The 21003-nt window shown below is 39.4% G+C and overlaps 1 protein-coding gene and 1 pseudogene across 2 annotated transcripts in view; one reads left to right on the forward strand and one right to left on the reverse strand.

The window, feature by feature from the left end:
• LOC104596404 (uncharacterized) overlaps positions 1-6976 on the reverse strand; it is a 39584-nt gene extending 32608 nt beyond the window's left edge. Inside the window, exon 1 of one of the 2 annotated variants that reach the window (XM_010257551.3) lies at positions 6339-6976. In XM_010257551.3, coding sequence (XP_010255853.1) covers positions 6339-6376 — 38 coding nt within the window. In that variant the 5' untranslated portion in view covers positions 6377-6976. The remainder of the gene's footprint in view (positions 1-6338) is intronic. The other variant, XM_019197635.2, reaches the window with a different exon arrangement.
• Positions 6977-19223: 12247 nt separating this feature from the next.
• Positions 19224-20466, forward strand: LOC104596638 (arogenate dehydratase 3 pseudogene; annotated as a pseudogene).
• Positions 20467-21003: the final 537 nt, after the last annotated feature.

Raw genomic sequence — 21003 nt, forward strand, 5'->3', positions numbered from 1 at the left:
AGCTATATTCTCTATGCAAAGATCCAAAGCCCCAGGCCCAGATGGCTTCACGATGGCTTTCTTTCAAGATTGCTGGGAAATTGTGGGTGCTGATTTAGTGGAAGTTTTTGCTGAATTTTTTAAGGGGAAAATTCAACTAAATGGCAAATGCCACCTTTATCACTTTGATCCATAAGACCTAAGATGCCTCCCACCCAAAAGATTTTAGACCCATAAACCTTGTGGGTAGCATGTACAAAATTGTCTCCAAGGTGTTAGTTGAGAGGATTAAAAAAGCTTTTCTCTCTTTAATCTCTCCAAATCAAAGAGCTTTTGTGTTTGGAAGACAAATAATAGACCAAATCCTTATTGCAAACGAGTGTGTAGAGTATAAAAAACGGAGAAAGGAAAAGGGCTAGTTTGCAAATTGGATCTAGAGAAAGCCTATGACTTGGTAGATTGGGATTTCGTTCTAGAAGTGCTAAGGTTGGGAGGTTTTGGATCGAGATGGTGGAAATGGATAAAGGGTTGTATTTCCTCCTATCATTATTCCATTTTGGTTAACGGAGTTGCCAAAGATTTCTTTCCAGCTAAAAGGGGCCTTCGACAAGGTGACCCCCTTCCTCTTCACTCTAATAGCAAATGTGTTTAGTGATTTGATTTCAAGGGCTGATGCCAACAATCTGATACAAGGGTGGAGAATTGGGGGGAATAATGTGGTGGTTACCCATTTACAATTTGTACATGATATTCTAATCTTTTGCAAAGGAGAAAGGGAGGAAATGACAAATTTACAAAGGATGGTAACTCATTTTGAAAAGATTTTCAATCTCAAAGTAAACTGGAGAAAAGGTTGTGTAACAGGATTAAATACGGAGAGAGAAGAGGTTGAAAGCCTAGCTAGTTTGTTGCGATGTGAGGTAGGTGATTGGCCTCTATAGTACCTTGGACTACCCTTGGGGGGGAACCCAACTTTTGTTAGCTTCTGGGATCCGGTAGTGAAAAGATTCACAAAAAAGCTTGCTGGCTGGAAGAGAAACTACATATCTCTAAGGGGTAGAATAACCCTAATAAAGTCAACATTGACTAATTTGCCAGTCTATTACCTCTCAACCTTTAAGGTCCCCATAAAAGTGGCCAATAAATTGGAGAACTGATGAGAGACTTCTTGTGGGAGCCAAGGGATACAAAAAAAGATCATTTGGTAAAGTTGAGGTGGTTTCAAGTAGGGATAGTGGAGGCCTAGGGTTAGGAAACATCAAACTTAGAAACATGGCATTACTGGGTAAATGGCTATGGAGGTTTCCTTTGGAACAAGAAAATTTATGGCATAATGTAATTGTAAGCATTCATGGCATGGTAGACAACGGATGGGATGTTGGTCTTGATCCTAGGGCAACAAGGTCTTCTCCTTGGAAAGAATTTCACAGTTTGCTACCTTCTTTCCTTCCGATGGTCAGGTATGATGCTTGTTTGGGTAATAAAATACATTTCTGGGAGGATGAGGATATCTGGCTTGGGGACATTCCTCTCAAAGACAGATTTCCACCTATTTATTCTTGGTCCCTCAACAAAGGGAGAGTGATTTCTTCAGTGCTTGTTAATGAAAACTCTTGGGATCTAGGATTAACGAGAGGGTTAAGGGACTATGAAATGGGCTTAGTAGATGAACCAATCTCCTATACCTGTGCCTCCTTTTTCTCCGCCCTCCTTCAATCCTCGCACCCAGGAAGCTCCTTTCCCACAAAGGAAGTCTGGTGTAGTCCTATACCCCCAAAAGTAAGAGCCTTTTGTTGGGAGGTGGTGCTTCAGAAAATTAATACTCTGGATAATTTACAAAAAAAAAAGGCCGAATCATTGCCTTTCCCCTATTGTTTGTTGCCTTTGTTTGGGAAATGGTGAGACAATAACACATCTTTTACTTTCTTGTCCCTTTGCTTCTTGTGTATGGAATTGGTTTTCTTCCTTATTTGGTTGCAGGTGGACTCCTCCCCTGAATGTGACAAGTCTTTTCAATCCAAGTTTCTTCCTACTTTCAAAGAAAAGGGGAAGAGTGATGTGGAGGGCAATAAGAGCAGCCATTCTTTGGTCTTTATGGGAAGAAAGGAATAACAAAATATTCTAAGGGGCACAAAGACCAACAGAAAGAATCATTAACTGTGTAGCCATTAAGTCATACATTGGCTGAAAGTAAGTGATTTATTTAAAGATTTTTCAGTGGATGATATACAAAGGGGCTAGCCAACAGTGGCAAACTCTTCAACCAGACAGCCTGTCATTCAGCCTTCTTGGACACCAGCAGCACAACAAAGGGTAAAATTAAATTTTGATGGAAGCTCCATGGGTAATCTAGGACCCTCAGGAGCTGGGGGAGTCTTTAGGGATGGGGAGGGCAGAATGGTGGCACTATACTCTGGTCCCATAGGAGTGGGAAATTATGAGAGCTGAAATTTTGGCTCTCCTACAAGGCCTGAGATTTGCCAAGCAATGGGAATTTCAGAACTTGGGAGGTGGAAGGAGACTCTAAATTGTTAATAGGGTGGCTGCAAACAAAGAAGTTGGGTGTATGGAAGTTTAGACTTTAAATAAGGGAAATAATCTGCTTGGCAAGGAAAGTTGGAGTAACATTCAAATGGGTAAGGAGATCGGCAAACTCTGTGGCAGATAGCTTGGCAAAACAGAAGACTTTCAGGGAAAACTTATTTTGGGCTGTACTGTAATTCTTGATGTTATTTTGGGGTCAACACTCTTTGTCTGAGTGGTTGACAGTGTAAGATGTTTATTTAATATCCTTAATGAAAGTTACCGTTTCCAATCAAAAAAAAAAAAATTTAAATTTAAATGGAATTTCTTCCTTATGGTTGTACACTCCACCATCCCCCTCTTATTGGTTTGTGAAACTCCAAACCAAGGGCTACAATTAGGGTAGTAGACCAGAGCAGATTCTTCTTCAGTTTCAACCAAGTCTGTGGTTGGTCAATGTGATTTACCAGCAATAAAGCTCCAATGCAAAATATGCCTAGGAATATCTGCTTTCTAGGAACAATAATGGCCTATCAGCAACCATGATTGGTACTTAACCACAACAGTGAAGCAAGGGGTGAATAGGGGTTCCTTTTTTGGGGCTCATTTCTAATTTTGTATCCTTTGTTTTGTGCTGGTGGGGGAGTTAAGAAAGTTTACTTCCCCCCTCCCCCTCTTGTAATTAAAGTTTCATAGTCTTAATAAAATTTGCTGTTACTGATCAAAAAGAGAAAAAAAAAAAAAAAACCTTAACCATAACAGTGGTTCAACAAGTGCCACTGCTAATTAGGTTCTCAAAATGGTTTGAGTGTGAGGCACTGTCAAATAGGCCATATCTTGAGAAGTGATAAACCAACTTATCAAACAAGTCTAGTAACCATGAAGTGCCTCCTAGAAAGACTGGAATCTAGATAGCTGCCCATGAACCAGAAAGAAAGAAATGAGCATGTCACCCAAGTATTGTAGATCCCTTTGTCTTAAAAGTAAATAACACCTTTATGGCTCCAGTAGTAGGATCTCTCACTACTTACAGATCATTGGAGATTAACTATCCAGCTTCAGGCCCTCTACATCCAATGTTTTACCGATTTGAGTTAGTTATTCTAGAGACTCTGTACTGTGATTCCTGTCCTCCTGTGTAATTCTCAGGGGTCTAGCCCCTCTTTTGTATTTGTACACACTCTTGTGTACCTCTCCTTTCATCAATAAAATTGTTAACTTTTCTCAAAAAAAAAAAAGAAAAAATTCATTCATGGCTCTTGGAAAACATGGTTGGGATGCTGGAACTTTGGCTAGGGCAAATTGGGCCTTCCTTGGAAAGTCATCAATGCAGTACTACCACTCTTTTCTCCTTTTATCAGATACAATCTATGTAGTGGTAACAAAGTTAAATTTTGGGAACATATTTGGTTGGGGCCCTCCTCATTGAAGGAACAATTTCCATCATTATTTGAACTTTCTTGCTCCAAAAATGAAACTGTTTCTATATTCTTGGTTGTTTCAAATTTGAGTAACGAATTCAGCTGGAATTTGGGATTCTGGAGGGGTATAAGAGACTCTGAACTCCAGAATGTACTCACCTTACTACAAAAGTTGGAAGATGTGTTTCTTGATCCCTCTAAGCCAGATAACCGAATTTGGACTTGTACCCCTTCAGGCTCCTCTTGTTCCTCCTTCAAAGCCTTGTCTAAGCCCTCCTCTAGCTCCTTGCCTTTTTTTCCAATTAAGGAGGTTTGGTGTAAGCTTGTTCCTCCTAGAATAGGCGCTTTCTATCTGGAAGTTGTTCCTGAAAAGATTAATACTCGTGACTTACTCCAAAGAAAATGACCAAATTGGTGTGTATCCCCTCAATGGTATATCTTGTGCAAGGCCAATGGTGATTGTTCATTTACTTCTTTTATTTTGGAATGGTCTCTCGCCTTGTTTGGATGTAGGTGGTCCCATCCAGCAAATGCTCAAAGCTTGCTGGCTCCTTTCTTCAATTGGCCAAAGAAAAGGGGAAGAATCATGTGGAGATGCTTAAGAGCAGCAACATTATGGACAATTTGGGAAAGGAACTATAGAATTTTAGAGGAGAGAATCGAGGAAGAATTAATGGAATTAATCCTCTTCAGAGTGGTACATTGGCTGAAATCCTTGGATACCTTTTCCAATGCCTCAATGGATGTCTTCTTTAGAAAGTGGAAGGAATTGGCTGATTCATGCTCATCTAAGCCTATCACCAATTATTTCCAGTCTCCTCTCGAAAGAGGATTTGTTAAACTTAATTTTGATGGCAGCAGTTTGAGAAACCTAGGTCTTTCAGGTATTAGTGGAGTGTTTAGAGATGAGGAGAGCAAAATCCTAGCTCTCCACTCAGGACCAGATGGGGAGGGGGACTCCCTTAGAGCAGAAATATTGGCACTGATGGAAGGCATGGAAAGAGCAAAAGACTTGAACATTAGGAAGCTGATTCTTGAGGGAGATTCCAAACTGGTAGTAAGTTGGTTACAAGGAGAAGATTAAAAGTTCTGGATTTATAGCAATGAAAAGAAGAAACTAAGGTGGTTGACAAGAGATATGGAAATCTCTTTCAATTGGTTAAATGTTGCACTAACTCATTAGCTGATGTATTAGCAAAACAAGGGGCGGAATAATCTTTATTCTAGGCACTCTTGTAATGGAAGGAAGGAAAGCTGGGGGAGAGATAAGAGGTTTTATCTCTCATTGACTGAATCTTCTTTCTCTTATAATTCTTATCTTGTACACTTTTGATCTATTAATGAATTGAAATGTTGCAGTTATCGATCAAAAAAAAAGTACAGAAGAAACAGCAGAACAGGATTCATGTTCCCAAACCCATATAGTTGAGACAAGACTCTGTTGAGTTGAATTGAATTGAGTTGAACTAATAATGCATTGGAGCTGTTGGAGATTCTCAACTGGCACTGGCCTATGTATAAGCCAAAAGCTAACTCCAAGTTATAAAACCAAGAGGTTTAGAATTCTGTATTTTGCTATTCTCTTTTTCTTTTTATTGTTTGTATTATCAAGTTTTCAAATATAGCTAACTTGAAAACCTTTTAAGAAAGCCCAAATAGGAAGACCATTGCAATAAACCTTTTAGGAGGTTTAGAACTCCCTAAAGTGAATATTAAGAAACTCTAGAATCTCTACATTAGCTCCACGGTTATTTTAGAGGTATCCAAATTTGCAGATACCACGAAAGTGCATTAGAAATAAATGAATAAACAACATGGAGATCCACCTGTGTCATATTCAAACTTTCAAAATAGGGGTACCAGTTCCTTGAATTTAGCGAACTCAGAGGCACACGGAAATGAAAACTCGATTAGATGTTGTAGAAAAGTGCACAAATGAACAGGAGATCCAATATCAGATCCCACGCATCAGAAATTCAAAGAAATATATGAAAACAAACAAAAATAAGGTCCAACCGGAATTTAATTTCAGAGTTGTAATCCACCTGAGAACCCAGATATAAATTTCACTTGCTAAAAAAACAAACAAGAAGGAAAATTTAACTCACAAAGTCCAATATCCATTAACAACCCCCCCCCCAAGCAAACATTACTGAAACCTCCTAAGTTTAAATAACATTCCAATCTTTCCAAATCAAACAATGGCAGTTAAAGCGAATACGGTTCAATTTCTACCTCATCGTACCCAAAAAAACCAAAAAAGGAAAATAATCAAAAACAAAATAAATGGAAAAAAAAAAAAAACGTAGACGAGCCATGCCATCACGTAGAAGAAACAAAAATAGAAAAAAACTAAAGCCCGAAAAAAAACAGCTAAAAATAGCCAAACTGGGATTTTCAATTTTGTACTGTTACCTTGGAGGGCGAATAATGAAGTTGACGAGCTGTTCCATCGATTTAGATTTAATCCTTCTTCTATTTGCAATTCAGATTCTCAGATTCGTAATTGCGTTTAAATTCAAGAAGAGAAACAATAGAACCCGTCGATAGACAACGATTTCTTAAAAGAATGAGAATTTTTCCTCCTTTCTCCTACCAAAGCAAAGCAAACACAGAACTGGCTTCTCTCTCTTCTTCTCTCCACACGCGGGAAACGTCGGCGAAGGCACTCACACGTGTTTATGTTCTGCCCAATAACGAGGGCTTGTTTGAGCCTTCGACGTTAGGATAAGTGCCCTATGCGCGATTGCTTCTACGGCTCTACCGACTCCTCCCTCTGATATCTTTCGATTGACGGATTTCTCCTGCAGCTCTGAATCTGATGGAAGGGCACCGCCGTGCCGGCAGTTTTTTGCCGTTTGACAGTGACTGAGTCGACTGAATTGGTGACTTATTGCTTTGTGATGTAATGGACAAACTAATTAAATAATAAAATATTCAATCAGCCCAACTTTAGCTTCAGCCATTCGGTTCATTGCTTCAGCTGTTACCAAAATGCAAGTTGAACTGCTTAAGTTTCACGAATAACGATAATAGTAATAGTGGTTGCTGAGTAGAGAAGCTAAGGTCCTAAGGAATAACTGTTGCAAAGAGTTGCATGCAGAAATGAAATTCAATGAAAAAATAAAGAAATAAAAGTAGGCCTTAAGTTATGATCTTATTAAGCAGTATGGCTATGTGAGTCTTTTCTTTAAGGCTATTTTGGTAGAATTTTAAGGTTATATTTGGTTTCATAGAGTAAATAATTTTCCCCCAACTTTCTTTAATCTTATTTTCTATCAAACCAAACACAGCCTATTAGTTTATTTTATTGAGATGGTTTTTTTCCTGGATATAATTGTGGGTTTTCTCTTCCACTTGCTGCTATTCCTCATTGTCAAATAGTCAAGTTTTAGGGTTGTTTGGTAACAACTACACTGCCTGAATTAAACTTGTCATCTTTTATGGAATAGAGCCATTTAAGTTGGATGTGAGTTCAATGACATGTTTCAGTTATTATTATACCCATAAATATCTTATTATATGATTATCTTATTTCCCAAGGCTCCATTTGAGAAATGCAAATAGAATGTAAATACAATCATGTAGAGTGCATTCTGGTTCATGTATTTGTAAGGGGGGTTTAGTTTTGTATTGATCAAATTATTTTCTTGTCAAATAAATTTTAGTTGAAATAGGTGCAAATACAAAACCCAATGCTAGAATATACCTTTTTAATATTTGATGTCATTTTGAATGCAAATGTCTTGGAACTTGTGTTTTTTGTCATTGTCAAGACAAATCCATTATTGCCAAATACTAGCAAAACTAAATCAGAGTGCATATATATGCAGTGAACCAGCATTTTGCACTCTTCCCAAACAAAAGCCACAAGACATCAGTGTAAGTGTTTTTTTATTACAATACAAAATGAAAAAAAAAAAAGAGTTCATTTTCCTTTTCATGGTATTGTAGTTAAAATAGGAGTCCTACTAGTGTGTGAAATGAACAATGTTTCACAACCTTATAGTCTGTTTGTTTTCATGACTCGAACAAGAAAATAGAGATATTTGCCCAAGATTCCTATTTTCTCTTGTTTGTTTTGGGCAAAAGAATGAGATGCAACGAGAAGTTGCTTCTCAAACTATGTATATATAGACATTATATATAATTACATAAATTTTATACATAATAAATTGAATATTTTATATTGTATAAATTAAAAACAAATGCTTTTTTAAAACTTTTTAGTTTTTGAGTAAATTGTTAAAACCTCCCATGAAGTTTTTTATTATTTCTCAAACCTCCCTTGAAGTTTTATAATTGCAATCACCTCCCTTGAACTTTTTGACGCAGTTGCAAGTAGACCCCCTCTATTAAAATTCTCTAACAAGAAGCACAAAAATGTCTAAAATACCTGCTCAATTACTATTGAGGCTGATTTCCACAAAAAAAATACAAACTTTATGAACAACAAAAAAAGAGAGTTTAAAGTTGCAGTTTTACATTTGAGCATTGATATGAAGGGCAATTTTGGAAAATAAATTAATTTTTGAAAAGATATTGGAAGGGCTTGGGGTAGTGATTGATATGAAGATAAGTTTTGGAAAATAAACATTTTGGTCAAAAGTAACTATATCGGTATTTTGGACATTTTTGTAACTCTTGTTAAAGGATTCTTATGGAGGGGATCTACTTGCAACAGTGTTAGAAGATTCATGGGTGGTGATTGCAATTACCAAACTTCTAGGGAGGTTTTAGCAATTTACTCTTAAATTTTTTCTCCATTTTAGTCATAATTATGAATGGCAACAAGGCTGGTTCATGGCAAGGATCATATTTCCCATCCCAAATCTTAACTCTGAAATAAATCCTTGTCCCCAACCCCAATCCCTATCGGCGATAAAACTTATCCTCTATCCCCAATTCTTATTGGAGACAGTTTCCCCACAGGGACCTAAATCCCTAAAATTTTTTAACTAATTGTATTTTTTAAAAATAAATTTACAGAAAATAAAGAAAACTTTCAAAACATAAGTAATATCATATATATAAAATAATATGTATTTAATATGTACAATATATATAATATAATTGGGATTAGGGCTGAATGGGGACTTCACTCCCCATCCCCGACCTCATCCCCGGTTGGGGATCCCTATTAATCCCTATCCCCGCCCCACCAAGGCAATCTCCATCCCCGACCCTATCAGGTTGGGACGTGGCAAGGATAGAGAAAATTGCCATCCCTAGTTATAATAAGTCAAACTCATATTAAATCCAAATCCAATCTGACTCTAATGTATCATATGCTAGAATGGATCCGAATCCTACTTGATTATAGCCTTATAAGCTTCAACTTAAAATGTGGTGTTGCTAGAAGCAAATATACAAATGTTTTTTTGAAAAAAAAATATGTGAATGTTAAGTGAACAAATCCTACTGCAACCGATGTCCAATACAAAACCTTTCACGTATAACAAGATTTCGTTCTCATAAAATGGGTCTTCACATTAGGGGTGAGCAAATGGGTAGGTTCTACCTAGAAACAAAATGGAATTGACCTCAAACTGGCCTTAAACCAACCCTATCCAATTTAGTACAAGGCAAGGTTTGGTTCCAAATTATTGGAACTCACCCCCACCCAAGTTGATACCAAGGTCTAGGGGTTTACCTTACCTGAACCAATTCGACGAATTGGGCTTGGTTGGCCTTGAAATTGAACTTGCATTGATATAAACCTCAAAACATTTTTATGGATGTGAAGACCCAAGCACTAATGATTACAAAAGCCATGGTCTATCTTGACTATTAAGTTACTTAAATGATTTGATCATTTATTCTCATTTTAATATTTGAATGTGTATAATAAATAATGTAAAAGGTAATCTTATATATGTGCTAAAAACAAAATGGGGTATAGACGAGCCCTCTACGCCTCCAAAATGGAACCTTTCAACCCCTTTATGTTTCCGAAATGGAATCTTCACATGTGAGCTCTAATCTTGCACGTGTGAGTTCTAAGCTTGGCTCATGGACCGGGGGCACGGGAATAGTTTGATGGTTAGGTCCATAGCCCGATGGATGATAGCTTGGCTCTAAGCTTGGCTGATGGACAAAGCCATCCATCAATCTCTCGACTAAGTAGAGCCTGATGGACATAACCTCTTGGGTCTAAGCTTGGCTGATGGACAAAGCCATCCATCAATCTCTTGCCTGAGTATAGCTTGATGGACATAGCCTCTTGGGTCTAAGCTTGGCTAATGGACAAAGCCATCTATCAATCTCTTGCCTGAGTATATGAACAAAGCCATCCATTAATCTCTAGGCTTTAAGCTGAACCGACCTACGTTGTCTCATATGTGTGTGTGTGTGTTTGTCTCATAGTGTCTCTCTCTCATCTCTCTTTACTCGAACTCACTCTCTCTGTCTCTCTCTCATATTGCCATCTACCTTAGTTGGTTGTTCACTCGAACCCATCTCTCTCTCTCTCTCATATCCCCGTCTTCTCTAACTCTCGCTCTCTTGTATGGTCGCTCTGGTTCTCTCCAATGTTGTTGACATTGTTCATGGTGGCCAGGTTCAGTGTTCGCAACAGAGGTGGCGGTTTGTATTTTTTGGGGCATTTTTTTCTCCTTTCCTACTCTCTCTATCTCTCTATCTCTCTCTCTCATATCACCAGCTACCTTAGTTGGTTGTTCACTCAAACCCATCTCTCTCTCTCTCTCTCTCTCTCTCTCTCTCTCTCTCTCATATCCTTGTCTTCTCTAACTCTTGCTCTCTCGTATAGTCGCTCTAATTCTATCCATTTTGTGCTTCGGTTGGGCAAGTTTTTTGGTACTTTGCTGGTCCGATAAGTTTCTTGCCAGTGTTGTTGACATCATTCATGGTGGCCAAATTCGGTGTTCGAAACAGAGGTGGTGGTTTGTATTTTTTGGGGCATTTTCTCTCCTTTTTTTGTATTTTATTTGTGTTGTTGATTTCCCTTTACTTTCTTATGTTCATATATTTTCTGGTCTATTAATTTGCATTTGCTTTCTTATGCTAATATCTTTTGCATTGTTGTTTTGTCTACAAGGGTCCGGTGATGTTGGTCGATGGCGGTGGTGGTGGGTTTGGTGGCATGGTTTGTGCTGTTGATTTCCCTTTACTTAATGTTTTTTGCCTTGTTGTTCTGTTTATGAGGGTCTGGTGATCTTGGCCGGCAACGGCGGCGGTGGCTTTGGGGGCGTGGTTTGTGTTGTTGATTAACCTTTACTTAATATTTCTTGCCTTGTTGTTCTATCTACGAGGGTCCAGCGGTCTTAGCTAACGGCAACGGCGGTGGGTTTGGTGGCGTGATTTGTGCTATTGATTTCCCTTAACTTTCTTATGTTGATATATTTGTCTCTCTGTTCATTTGCCTTTGCTTTCTTATGCTAATATTTTTTGCCTTGTTGTTCTGTTTACAAACGTCTAGTGATGTTGGCCAGTGGCGGTGGTGGTGGGTTTTTATGGTGTGGTCATGGTGACCAACCTCTACTTCAATATTTTTTGGCCTTGGCTGTGCTACGACATCAATGATGGTGTTGTCTCTACACTTTTTGGGTCATCGTTGGCAGGTATGGTGGTGGCGGTTATTAGTGGTAGCAATAGTGTCTTGTGGTTGTAGTGGTGTAAGAGTGTAGTCTCTGCCCTCTCTGGGTTTCAGTGTTGGTGCAGTGTAGGTGTTGGCGGTTATCAGTGATGACAACAATGTGGCCATGTGGTTTTCCCTTTTTGCTTTCTTCATTTGTAATTATGGCCTATGTGTCCTTTCGATTCGGACCAGTGGGTATGTGTCCAGTTTAATCTAGATTCCTACAGGAACTCATTCGACCTGATTTGGTTGTAGATCTGAGAATGGTGACTTGACCATAGGTTTTGGATCCCGTTGCCCTTCCTAGCAGTTTTGGGCCCATCCTTTGGACTTGCCCATGTTCAGCCATGTATAATTGGTCATTGTAGGTGGATGCCAACCAGAAATTCAAGTGGGCCCACCTTTTCCTTACGGGTGTCAACCAACCCAAATGTGATTCGAACCTAGTCGAATCCGACCATCCTACTTTTCGTGCTCACCACTTTTTGGGAATAGGTCTAGGAAAAAGTTGTTCTCTAACAAGTCTGATATACTAGGTAAATTTATCTTTCATATTTAAGCATATATTTTGAAATTTTAAATGAACATGAAGGATAAAAGAGTTATAAGGTATATTTAAGTCTTTTTATAAATCGTAGAGTATGTTTAAGTCAATTTATAAAAACTTAAGGTATGTATTGTACTTTTCCTTATCATTATCCCCTATGCAGGGGCACACCCGCTAGTATTTACAAAATTTAAATTATAATGATAAATTTTGAACTATATAGTATGATAATCTACATATTAAATTATTCAATTTAATTAATAAAGAACATGTTCTATGGATAAACCTTTTTTTCTCCCACAACGATTGAACTGAAATTCATTAAAGGGAAGTTAAGGGAACGTTTGAATCCCTTTACATGGATTCACAAAAAGATGAGTGAGGTTTACTGAGCTGGCACAACTATTTACTAAAGAGTTCATATGCCGAGCTCTCCTTGCCAGATCATGGGCTGGCAAAATGACATCCCTGCTTACATACATGATTTTAATATTAAAAAAAAAGATAGAAGTTCCAAAATGCGATCATAAAGTGCTTGCTAGTCCCACGGTATCTGCTTGTCTGTCCCTTTGAACTTCATTAGCACTGCTTTAGCATCTAAAAACAAAAAACCTGTCTTTACACCCATACAAAAAAACTTTCTTAGTCCTCTAATCACTGCCCAGAGCTCATGTGTTGTTGGGGATCTTGCCAAGCATGGTTCTCCTTCTACAAGGATAAGATAAGACCTGTGAATGAACATATATATACCAGTAAATGCAGTTTGTGTGAATAGATTCCTTGAGTCATCAACAAGAATGATCGGAAAGTCTAAGGAGAAAACTTGTTGTAAATCCCATTCTGATTGAGGATCTGATGGATTGAGGAGTTAATGGCCCGGTTCTTTGTAGCTACAGTAGCTTTCAGCCTTTCCCAATATTTGAAGGGGGTCTGGGTTGACTTTGTTAAATATTTGATCATTTCTTGCATCCCATAGGCTTCTGAATATGGTGCATATCTTTACAATATAGTTATACTTTATCACTTTATTTTCCAATTGGGAGTTGTGTTGCCACCACCACTGGATTAGGTCCACTTGGCTAGAAATCAAATAGAGTTCTAGTACCAAACCAACCTAAGCCTAAATCTAGACCGCCCTAGAAAGAGGGCACTACAAGAAAAGATGCTCTTGGGTTTTTGGACTTTACAAAAAGTACACCCAATTTCTTCTTTTCTCCTACAGCTCCATATTTCTGTCTTTGTTCGAATAGCTCTATGGAGAACCTTCCACATGAAGATTTGGCATTTGTGGGAGCACGGGCTTTTCCAGATTCTGGGCCAGCTAAGAGGGCTTAATTTTGTTTGGAAAGGAGTTTCTAGGAGTGACTGATAAGCTGAGTTTATAGTAAATTCTCCATTACTTGTGTTCTTCCAAAGAAGTCTATCAGGCTGTTGCATGTTCATCAGAGGGATACTTAGTATTGTTTCTGCACTTCTTTTTTCAAACAGGCTGTTGAGGAGGTCAGTGTTCCAGGTCTAGTGATCTGTGATTAGCTCACACACTTTCATGTGGGAGAGTTCAGGGCTCTTAGTTCTTTTGGCCAGGATGTTTCTCTCAAGTTGAGGCCACCCATGGGTCCATAAATGCAAAGATTGATCTACCATCTCCAATCTTCCAGAAAAAAAGTGATTTTTTAGTTCATTTTTTAATTTGATAATACATTTCCACCAAAGGAAGTCTGAGGCTTTTGCCTTTAATTCGAATAAACATTTTTCCTTGAAATATTTTGCTTCCAGTTACTGGGACCAAAAGTTGCTCCTTGAGTTTAGGAGTCTCTAGACTGACTTTAGCATTAAAGCTTTGTTCATCAAAGAGAAATTTCTTATTCCCAAACCTCCCAAGGATTTCGAAGAGAAGATCGTTGCCCATTTCAAATTGCAGTTTCTTGTTGTGGTTGAACTACCAGCCCACCAGAATTTTTTTTGCATTCTGTCCAAAGTTCTACATAAGGCTGAGGAGAGAAGATTTGTTTTGCATGGTATACACTAGTATACTTTGGGTAATTGCTTTTATGAGTGTTGTACGACTTGCCTGGGACAAGGTTTTTGCTTGCTAGTGCTTTATCCTTTGGAGAAATTGTCTAACAACTGATGTTTGTTGTTATTTATACCATTTTCCCCATTTTCTAGCTAGGTTTCCAAATATTTTGAGCTGTAATTTGTAATTTTCATTTTGACTATACGACTCAACAACTTTTGGTGGGTTTCTGTGCATGTTTCTTCTAAACATCACACCAGATTTTGCAGTGTTAACATGCTGTCCAGAAATCTGTTCAAAGAGCTAGAGGATGGATTTTATATGGTGGAATGATTCGGGGTCTGCTTTGCAAAAGAAGAAGTAGTTATCTGCAAACAACAGATGGATGATGGGTTGTAAGTTTCTTGAAAGTTTTATACCTTGAATCTTTGAGAGGTTCTCTTCTCCATTGAGGAGTGCTAAGAGAGTCTGCATTCTTATGATGAAGAAATAAGGTGAGAGGGGATCTCCTTGCCTTAAACCTCTTTTGGTTTTGAAGAAATCCATGGTTGTCCCATTGAGTTTGACTGAGAAGGATGTTGTGGATTTACACTACCAGATAAGATCATACCAAACTGATGGAAAGCCCATTTTCTTCATTAACTCAACTATAAACCTCCACCCCATTCAATCAAAAGCCTTGGTCATGTCAATTTTCAAGGTTGCCCATTTCCTCTTCCCTTTTTGGGTTTTGAGTTTGTAAGTGATTTCCTTGGCTAGGATGACATTGTTTGTGGTACTCCTTCCTTGAATGAAGGCAACCTGAATGAAAAAACTTTGTATCATCCCTGTAACATCATCACCCACTAGTTCCCAGAAGTGTTGGTAGAAGAAGGCAATGAAGCCATCAGGCCCAGGAGCTTTATGAGGGTTCATTTGAAATAAGGCTATCTTGACTTCTTCTTTTAGGGGAGGTAACATAAGCTTTTGGCTTTTCACTGCTAGTATTTGATTGAATTGGAGTGAGTTAAAGAGGTTGGAGTCAAAGTTCTCCTCTTGATCTGAAGTTTGTAAGAAATGTGTTTTGAAAAATTTTGCTATGGCTTCAGGTTCAGAGGCCCATTGGTCTTGGTTATCTTCCAGGCTTTCTATTGCTCCCCATCTCCTTCTGAATTTTACTCTCTGGTGAAAGAATTTGGTGTTTTTGTCACCCTCTTTAAGTCATAATTCTCTAGATTTCAATCTCTAGAGTTGTTCCTTAGCTTGAAGCCATTTGTTGTATTGGGTTTCTAGTTCATTGAGTCTGTTGCTGTCTCTTTGGCTTGCCTGAATTAACAATATTTTTTGCTCTAGTTGTGTTAGTTTTTTCTAGATATCACCATAAATATTTCTGTTCCCGTTTTTGGGGTGGTTTTTCAGGAGTCTTATTGAGTGGGCTCTGGATCTAGGAACTTGTGTGCTCCAATGATCACTTACCAACTTGTTAAAATCCTTGTGGTTTACCCACATTGGGAGGAAGTGGAATTTTTTTTCTTTTTGATTGGGCTGGATTTGTACCTAGAAGGATTAGGGAGTGGTCTGAATTTATTGTCGGGAAGGTGGAGAGTTTGGTGTCAAGGAAATAGGTTAACCATTCCATACTCCCAAGGCCTCGATCTAATCTCTCTCTCTCACTCCTCTTTTCCCTTGTTGCTTGTTTGTCCAAGTGTAGTAAGGACCAATGAAGCCAAGGTCAGAAAGGGCAAAATTGTTAATTAAATTCCGCAGGTGCTAAGAGGGTCTTAGTCTAGTACTAGGTCCCTCATAATCTTCCCAATGCACAGTATCATTTAAATCTCCCATTAGGAGCCAAGGGGTTCCTTTCATATAGGGTTTTGTAGTTTCAAAGTGTTGCCAGAATTCAGCTTTGTCCCCTCAGCTGGGTTTCTTATAAAGAAGAACAAGATTCCAAGGTTCTGAGGACTCATTTAGGTTTCCTTGCAGCTCTATAAGCCTCTGAGAACTATCAATGACTATAATATTTAGGTTATCTTTCCAAGCATAGAGGAGACCCCCACTCATTCCTACTAAACTGACAGTTTTGGAGTTAAAATAACCAAAGGACTTTGCTAGATTTGAGGCTTTTGATTCTAACATTTTGGTTTCAGAGAGGAACAGGTTATCTGGATTTGTGGTTTTGCACAATCTTCTTATTATTCTGTTGACTTCTCTACCCTTACCCCCCTCACGTTCCAAGCAAGGATTTTCATTTTTGAACTATAAATGTGCAAATATATCGAAGGATAGACTACTAGTATGTAACTTGAATAAGAAAAATACGCATTTATTTGAATGAAAATAATGTAGAGCAAAGAATATAAATTGGTGAATACCTGAAAAACTAAAGCTGTTAAAGATACTGCCCTTTGTTGTTGCTCCTTCCAGAGACAGTCCCATGCATCTATCCATGAAGTGTCTTCTAAGCATGACAGTCTTTCCAAGTTTCTATCCACAGGGTCAAGATCTTGATCATTCTGGAGCATTGTATTTTGAGAAGCAAATTTTGGTTCTAGGATACTAGAGCTTGAGAGAGAGGTAGCTTCAGATTGTTGGGTGCGGGTGTTGCTCGAGGTTCGCATTTCCTGGATCCATTTTCCCAGAGAAGCCACTGATTGGTGCCCGATTAATTCTTCAAGAGAAGGGCCAAGATTTGCTGGTAATTCTGACATTGCTTATGAATCCAAGTGATCTTTTAGAGATGATTGATATTTAAATGGTCTTCCTCTTCTCCTCGAGCTAGATGAAGGGTTAATTATACCATATCCATCTGTTGTCGTTAAGTATATTTGATACTACCTTCCTTGGGAATCGGACTAGTATTAATTATTTCAAAATTTTCTTCTGCCTCGGGAGTTGGGCTTGTGATGATTGGGCTCCACTTCAGTTGCTTCTGAGTTGATGTGTTACCTGACTTGGCTTTCTTCCTCTTAGATGACTCGGTGGACTCACCTTGACTTGTTTTTGCAGCTTTCTCTTTTGCTTTGCACTTGCTTCTCCCCGACGATTGTGAACAATTCATTAGCCGTTGCCGCTTCTCAGCCATTTCATCTTCGGAATCTTCCTCTGAGCTTTGGTCCCCTCTACAGATTTGGAGTTGCTTGCATGTCTCTCCTTTGTCTTGAGATTTCTTTTGAGTAGGAAAACTAAATGGCTTCTCTAGTCTGAACTCCACTCTCCTGGCTCATCTAATTTCCTTTCTTCGAGCTCTGCTGAGATTATAGTGAGTGGGACAGCTTTGGAAATGAGCTTGCATTTCTTCTAGTTGTGTCCAACAAGCCCACAATAGAAACAGAGCTTGGTGAGATTTTCGTAAGCAAATCTGATACAGACTAGGTTATTGTTGTTTTTCAGAAAGAATCCTTGTGATAATGGTTTCCTTAGATCAACTTCTATATGGTATCTTACCATGTTTCCTCTGGTGGGTTTCCCTGACTCAATTTCAGTATTGTCTTCAAGGACTCTACCTGCAACCGAAGCAAAAACTTTACAGTTTTGATTAGATATGTAGTGCCTTGGAATATTGAACATTTGAATTCAGACCTTCTAGTGCCACGGCTTGATTTTTTCTCCTGTCAATCCATCTTACTAGATCGCCACCAGTATCTAACTACCTCTTATGAACCAAGGTCCACCGTTTAGAACTTTCTGCATGTCATCTTCTTCTTCAAAGATAAAAACCCATCTGCCATTGTCGTCGTGACTAGACCTATTCATGGGCCGGGCTTGTGCTTGGCTTTTGTCAAAATTCTAATGAGCCCGGCCCGAAGCCCAAGCCCGAGACAGTGTAAAATCGGGCCTGAAGTCCAGCCCGTGAACAGGTCTGGTCGTGACCAACTTTGACGTGACGAGAGGGATGTCATGCATGCTTAATAAATGCATGAATATTCTCCAAAGTGACTTTAATACGTGGGAAGATTCTTCCGCTTACAGTCTTCTTTACTACTTCGAAGGCTTCCTGCACTGGCTCCACATTTATTTCTACGGTGGGGACCGACCAATGTTGCATGTTTTTCAAGCTCTAGGCCTAGTTCCTCGACCTGCTGTGTAGAACCTAGAAAGCTTGTCTTGCCACTGACCTTTTCAGTATTTGTTATTGATTCAGCCATTTCGAGTAAGGAAAATCTCTGAAACTTGCTGCAGTAGAGAGCTTGGGAAATTAGTGAACAACCATTTAGGGTTGAGAGAGGAAAAACGAGGGTTACAGGAGGTTTTGGGTTCAGCACAATGAGTGCGGGAGGTAGGATCAGCACGGTGAGTGCGGGAGGTTTGCTATGATCCGACTTATGGATAAACCTTGAAACCGACCCTAAAACTACCAAAAACTGAACCGACCCTAAAATCAACCTTCATATAGGATATGCTCTAACTCCCAAAACCCAAAACCAACCTCTACAAGCTAAATTCCCATCCATACTCTGATACTCGCCCCCGCAACGGCGACACTTCAGAGCTTTGAGGACGGTGTAAGTAAGGGTGTGTCAGTTTTGAGTACGTGTACAGTTTATAAAGGTAAGCACACAAATTTGAATTTGATTTTCTGTACAGGCTATTTTTTAGGTGGGGCCTATCGAACAACGAGTTATCCTCTGGATATCTGCCATGTGGCATGTGATGAGGGTGGTTGAGCAAATGCTTTGATGCTTTGGAAATTCGAACAGACATTGTGAATGGGCTTTGTCATTTTGGGTTGGCTGACATGCAGGGAGATTATGTACAGTGCTGGTGTAAGAATGTTCGGTACGCCCTATTATTTTGGAACGGGAAAGATTGCAATCGAATAACAAAGCCAAAGGGACCCCACTGGTTACTTGTTTGTTCTATCACCTCTCAGATTCCTTTTTCGCCAATAGGATTCGATCCTTACTGATCAAAAGAATAAAAGTGGGAGCCACTGACACTTGCGCCACTTTGATGAATGATGCTTTGCTTCCCGTGCAATATACCTTTTGAACAATAATTTGGAATTCTGTTACGTTGATTACCATATCGTATCGTAGCTGAATGCCACCTAACATTCATTAATCCACATTGTTTTCTGAAATTTCAAAAAGTACGTACTTAGAACAGCTGGTGCAAAATTATTCTCTCTTGTAGTAAAATTCTATGATACCGGAAAAAGACATGGTACCGTATCGTAACATCTTTGATCAATATAATTTGGATAAGACAAGAACAAGAAAGTCCGGGATTACGGTTACGGACCAGGTTTTACGAGAGTTGCAACTTAAAAAGAAAAGGGAGAAATACGGAGAGGCCCATCGTAGAAACCTGAATCCGAGGCCAGCCGAAACAGAATCTATAATAATAGTTAAATTCAATTTTTAAAATTATAAAACAGATTCCCACGCCATTTAAGCATCATGTTTTTCCCTATGCTTTTCCTATGAGGTAGCAATTCAGTTTGCCATCACCAATCGACAATATCGACAACAATCTCCTCAAACCCCTTACCATCATCGATCTCTCTCCCGCCCTGATGCACGGCTCCTAGCTTAGTGTCGCTTATCAGGGCATCTTTGGAGTTTACAGTGAAGCTACTACAGGCAAGGCCTCCCCCAAATACCAGGCCATCCCTTGTGACCAATTCGAAGTGGCGTGGCATTTCAAGCAATGGAGCTCTGGATCGCCAATCAGGCCATCTTGCCTGTTGAGAACTCGCTGGGGGTAGCATTCACCAGAATTACAACCTGCTCCTCTGTCATCGCCTCCACATCATGGGGGAAGTACAACTCCCCGTCCACCACTGCCTGCTCGCCTTGCCCAGAGTGAAGGAGTACCTGAGCCGTGTCATAGTTACCCGCAAGCCCTCTCTCAGTGCGAGCTGACTCAGAATAAAATGGGTCTCAACGTGGTGCAAGAGGCGGTGGACGACATGGCGGGAGTAGCAGAGTTCGTGGCAACAAACAACCTGCGGGACACGATGGCCAAAGCGAGCGCACGGGCGGTAGAGCTATACGGGTTGGAGGTGCTGGTGGATAGGATACAGGACGACTCAAGCAATGTGACCCAAGTTCGTGATGCTGGCTTGAGAGTCGATAATCCCTCGGACAGACCGTCCATTCAAGACGAGCATAGTGTTCGCCCACGAGAAGGGGACGTAGATGCTGTTTAAGGTGCTATCGGCGTTCGCATTCCGGTATATAAGCCTAACGAAGATCAAGAGCCGGCTGCACAGGAATTGCCCGATAAGGCTGGTGGACGACGCCAACGTGGGGATGACAAAGCACTTCGAGTACATGTTCTATGTGGACTTTGAAGCAGCATAATGCTTAGTTGGCGTGAGAATCTGTCCTATAATTTCAAAAGTTGAACTTAACTGTTATTATAGATTCTGTATAGGCTGGCCTGGGATTCAGGTTTCTGCAATGGGCCTGTCCGTACTTCTCCCAAAAGAAAATTTTGAGTTGCCCTGTGAAAGAGCACCAACAATGCCTCAAAGTTTTTCATTATGACACCAGTTGACTGGCTCTAAGTTTTTCATTATCATAGTACTCCAATGACCACTGTTGTTTAATTAACGAAATCGACAAAACCTTTGCTGTGCGCTGGTTGCAATAGTCCTTTGCAACCTTTCAATTAAACATGGGCATATTAGTGATTCAAATGAAAAATCGGTTCATAAGATGTTTCAAATCAAGGGATGGCAATTTTCCCCGCAAAATTGGGGCCCATTCCGTCCCGAATGGGGCGGGTTTTCCCCAACCTTAAATAGGGATGAGGTGGGGATGGGAAAAAATATATATATTTTTTTTCTGAATTGGGGAAAGGGCAAAGACGGGTTTTATATATAATTTTTCAAACCTGCTCTAAATCTGAAGATAAATTAATAAAATATCTTTAGGTTTAATATTGATATTTAAAATATTAGGATCCCATAATTCTTTTTTTGAATTACCCCTAA

Source organism: Nelumbo nucifera, chromosome 1 (assembly GCF_055504915.1).
Source record: "Nelumbo nucifera cultivar China Antique chromosome 1, China Antique-T2T, whole genome shotgun sequence".
NCBI classification, from domain to species: Eukaryota; Viridiplantae; Streptophyta; class Magnoliopsida; order Proteales; family Nelumbonaceae; genus Nelumbo; species Nelumbo nucifera.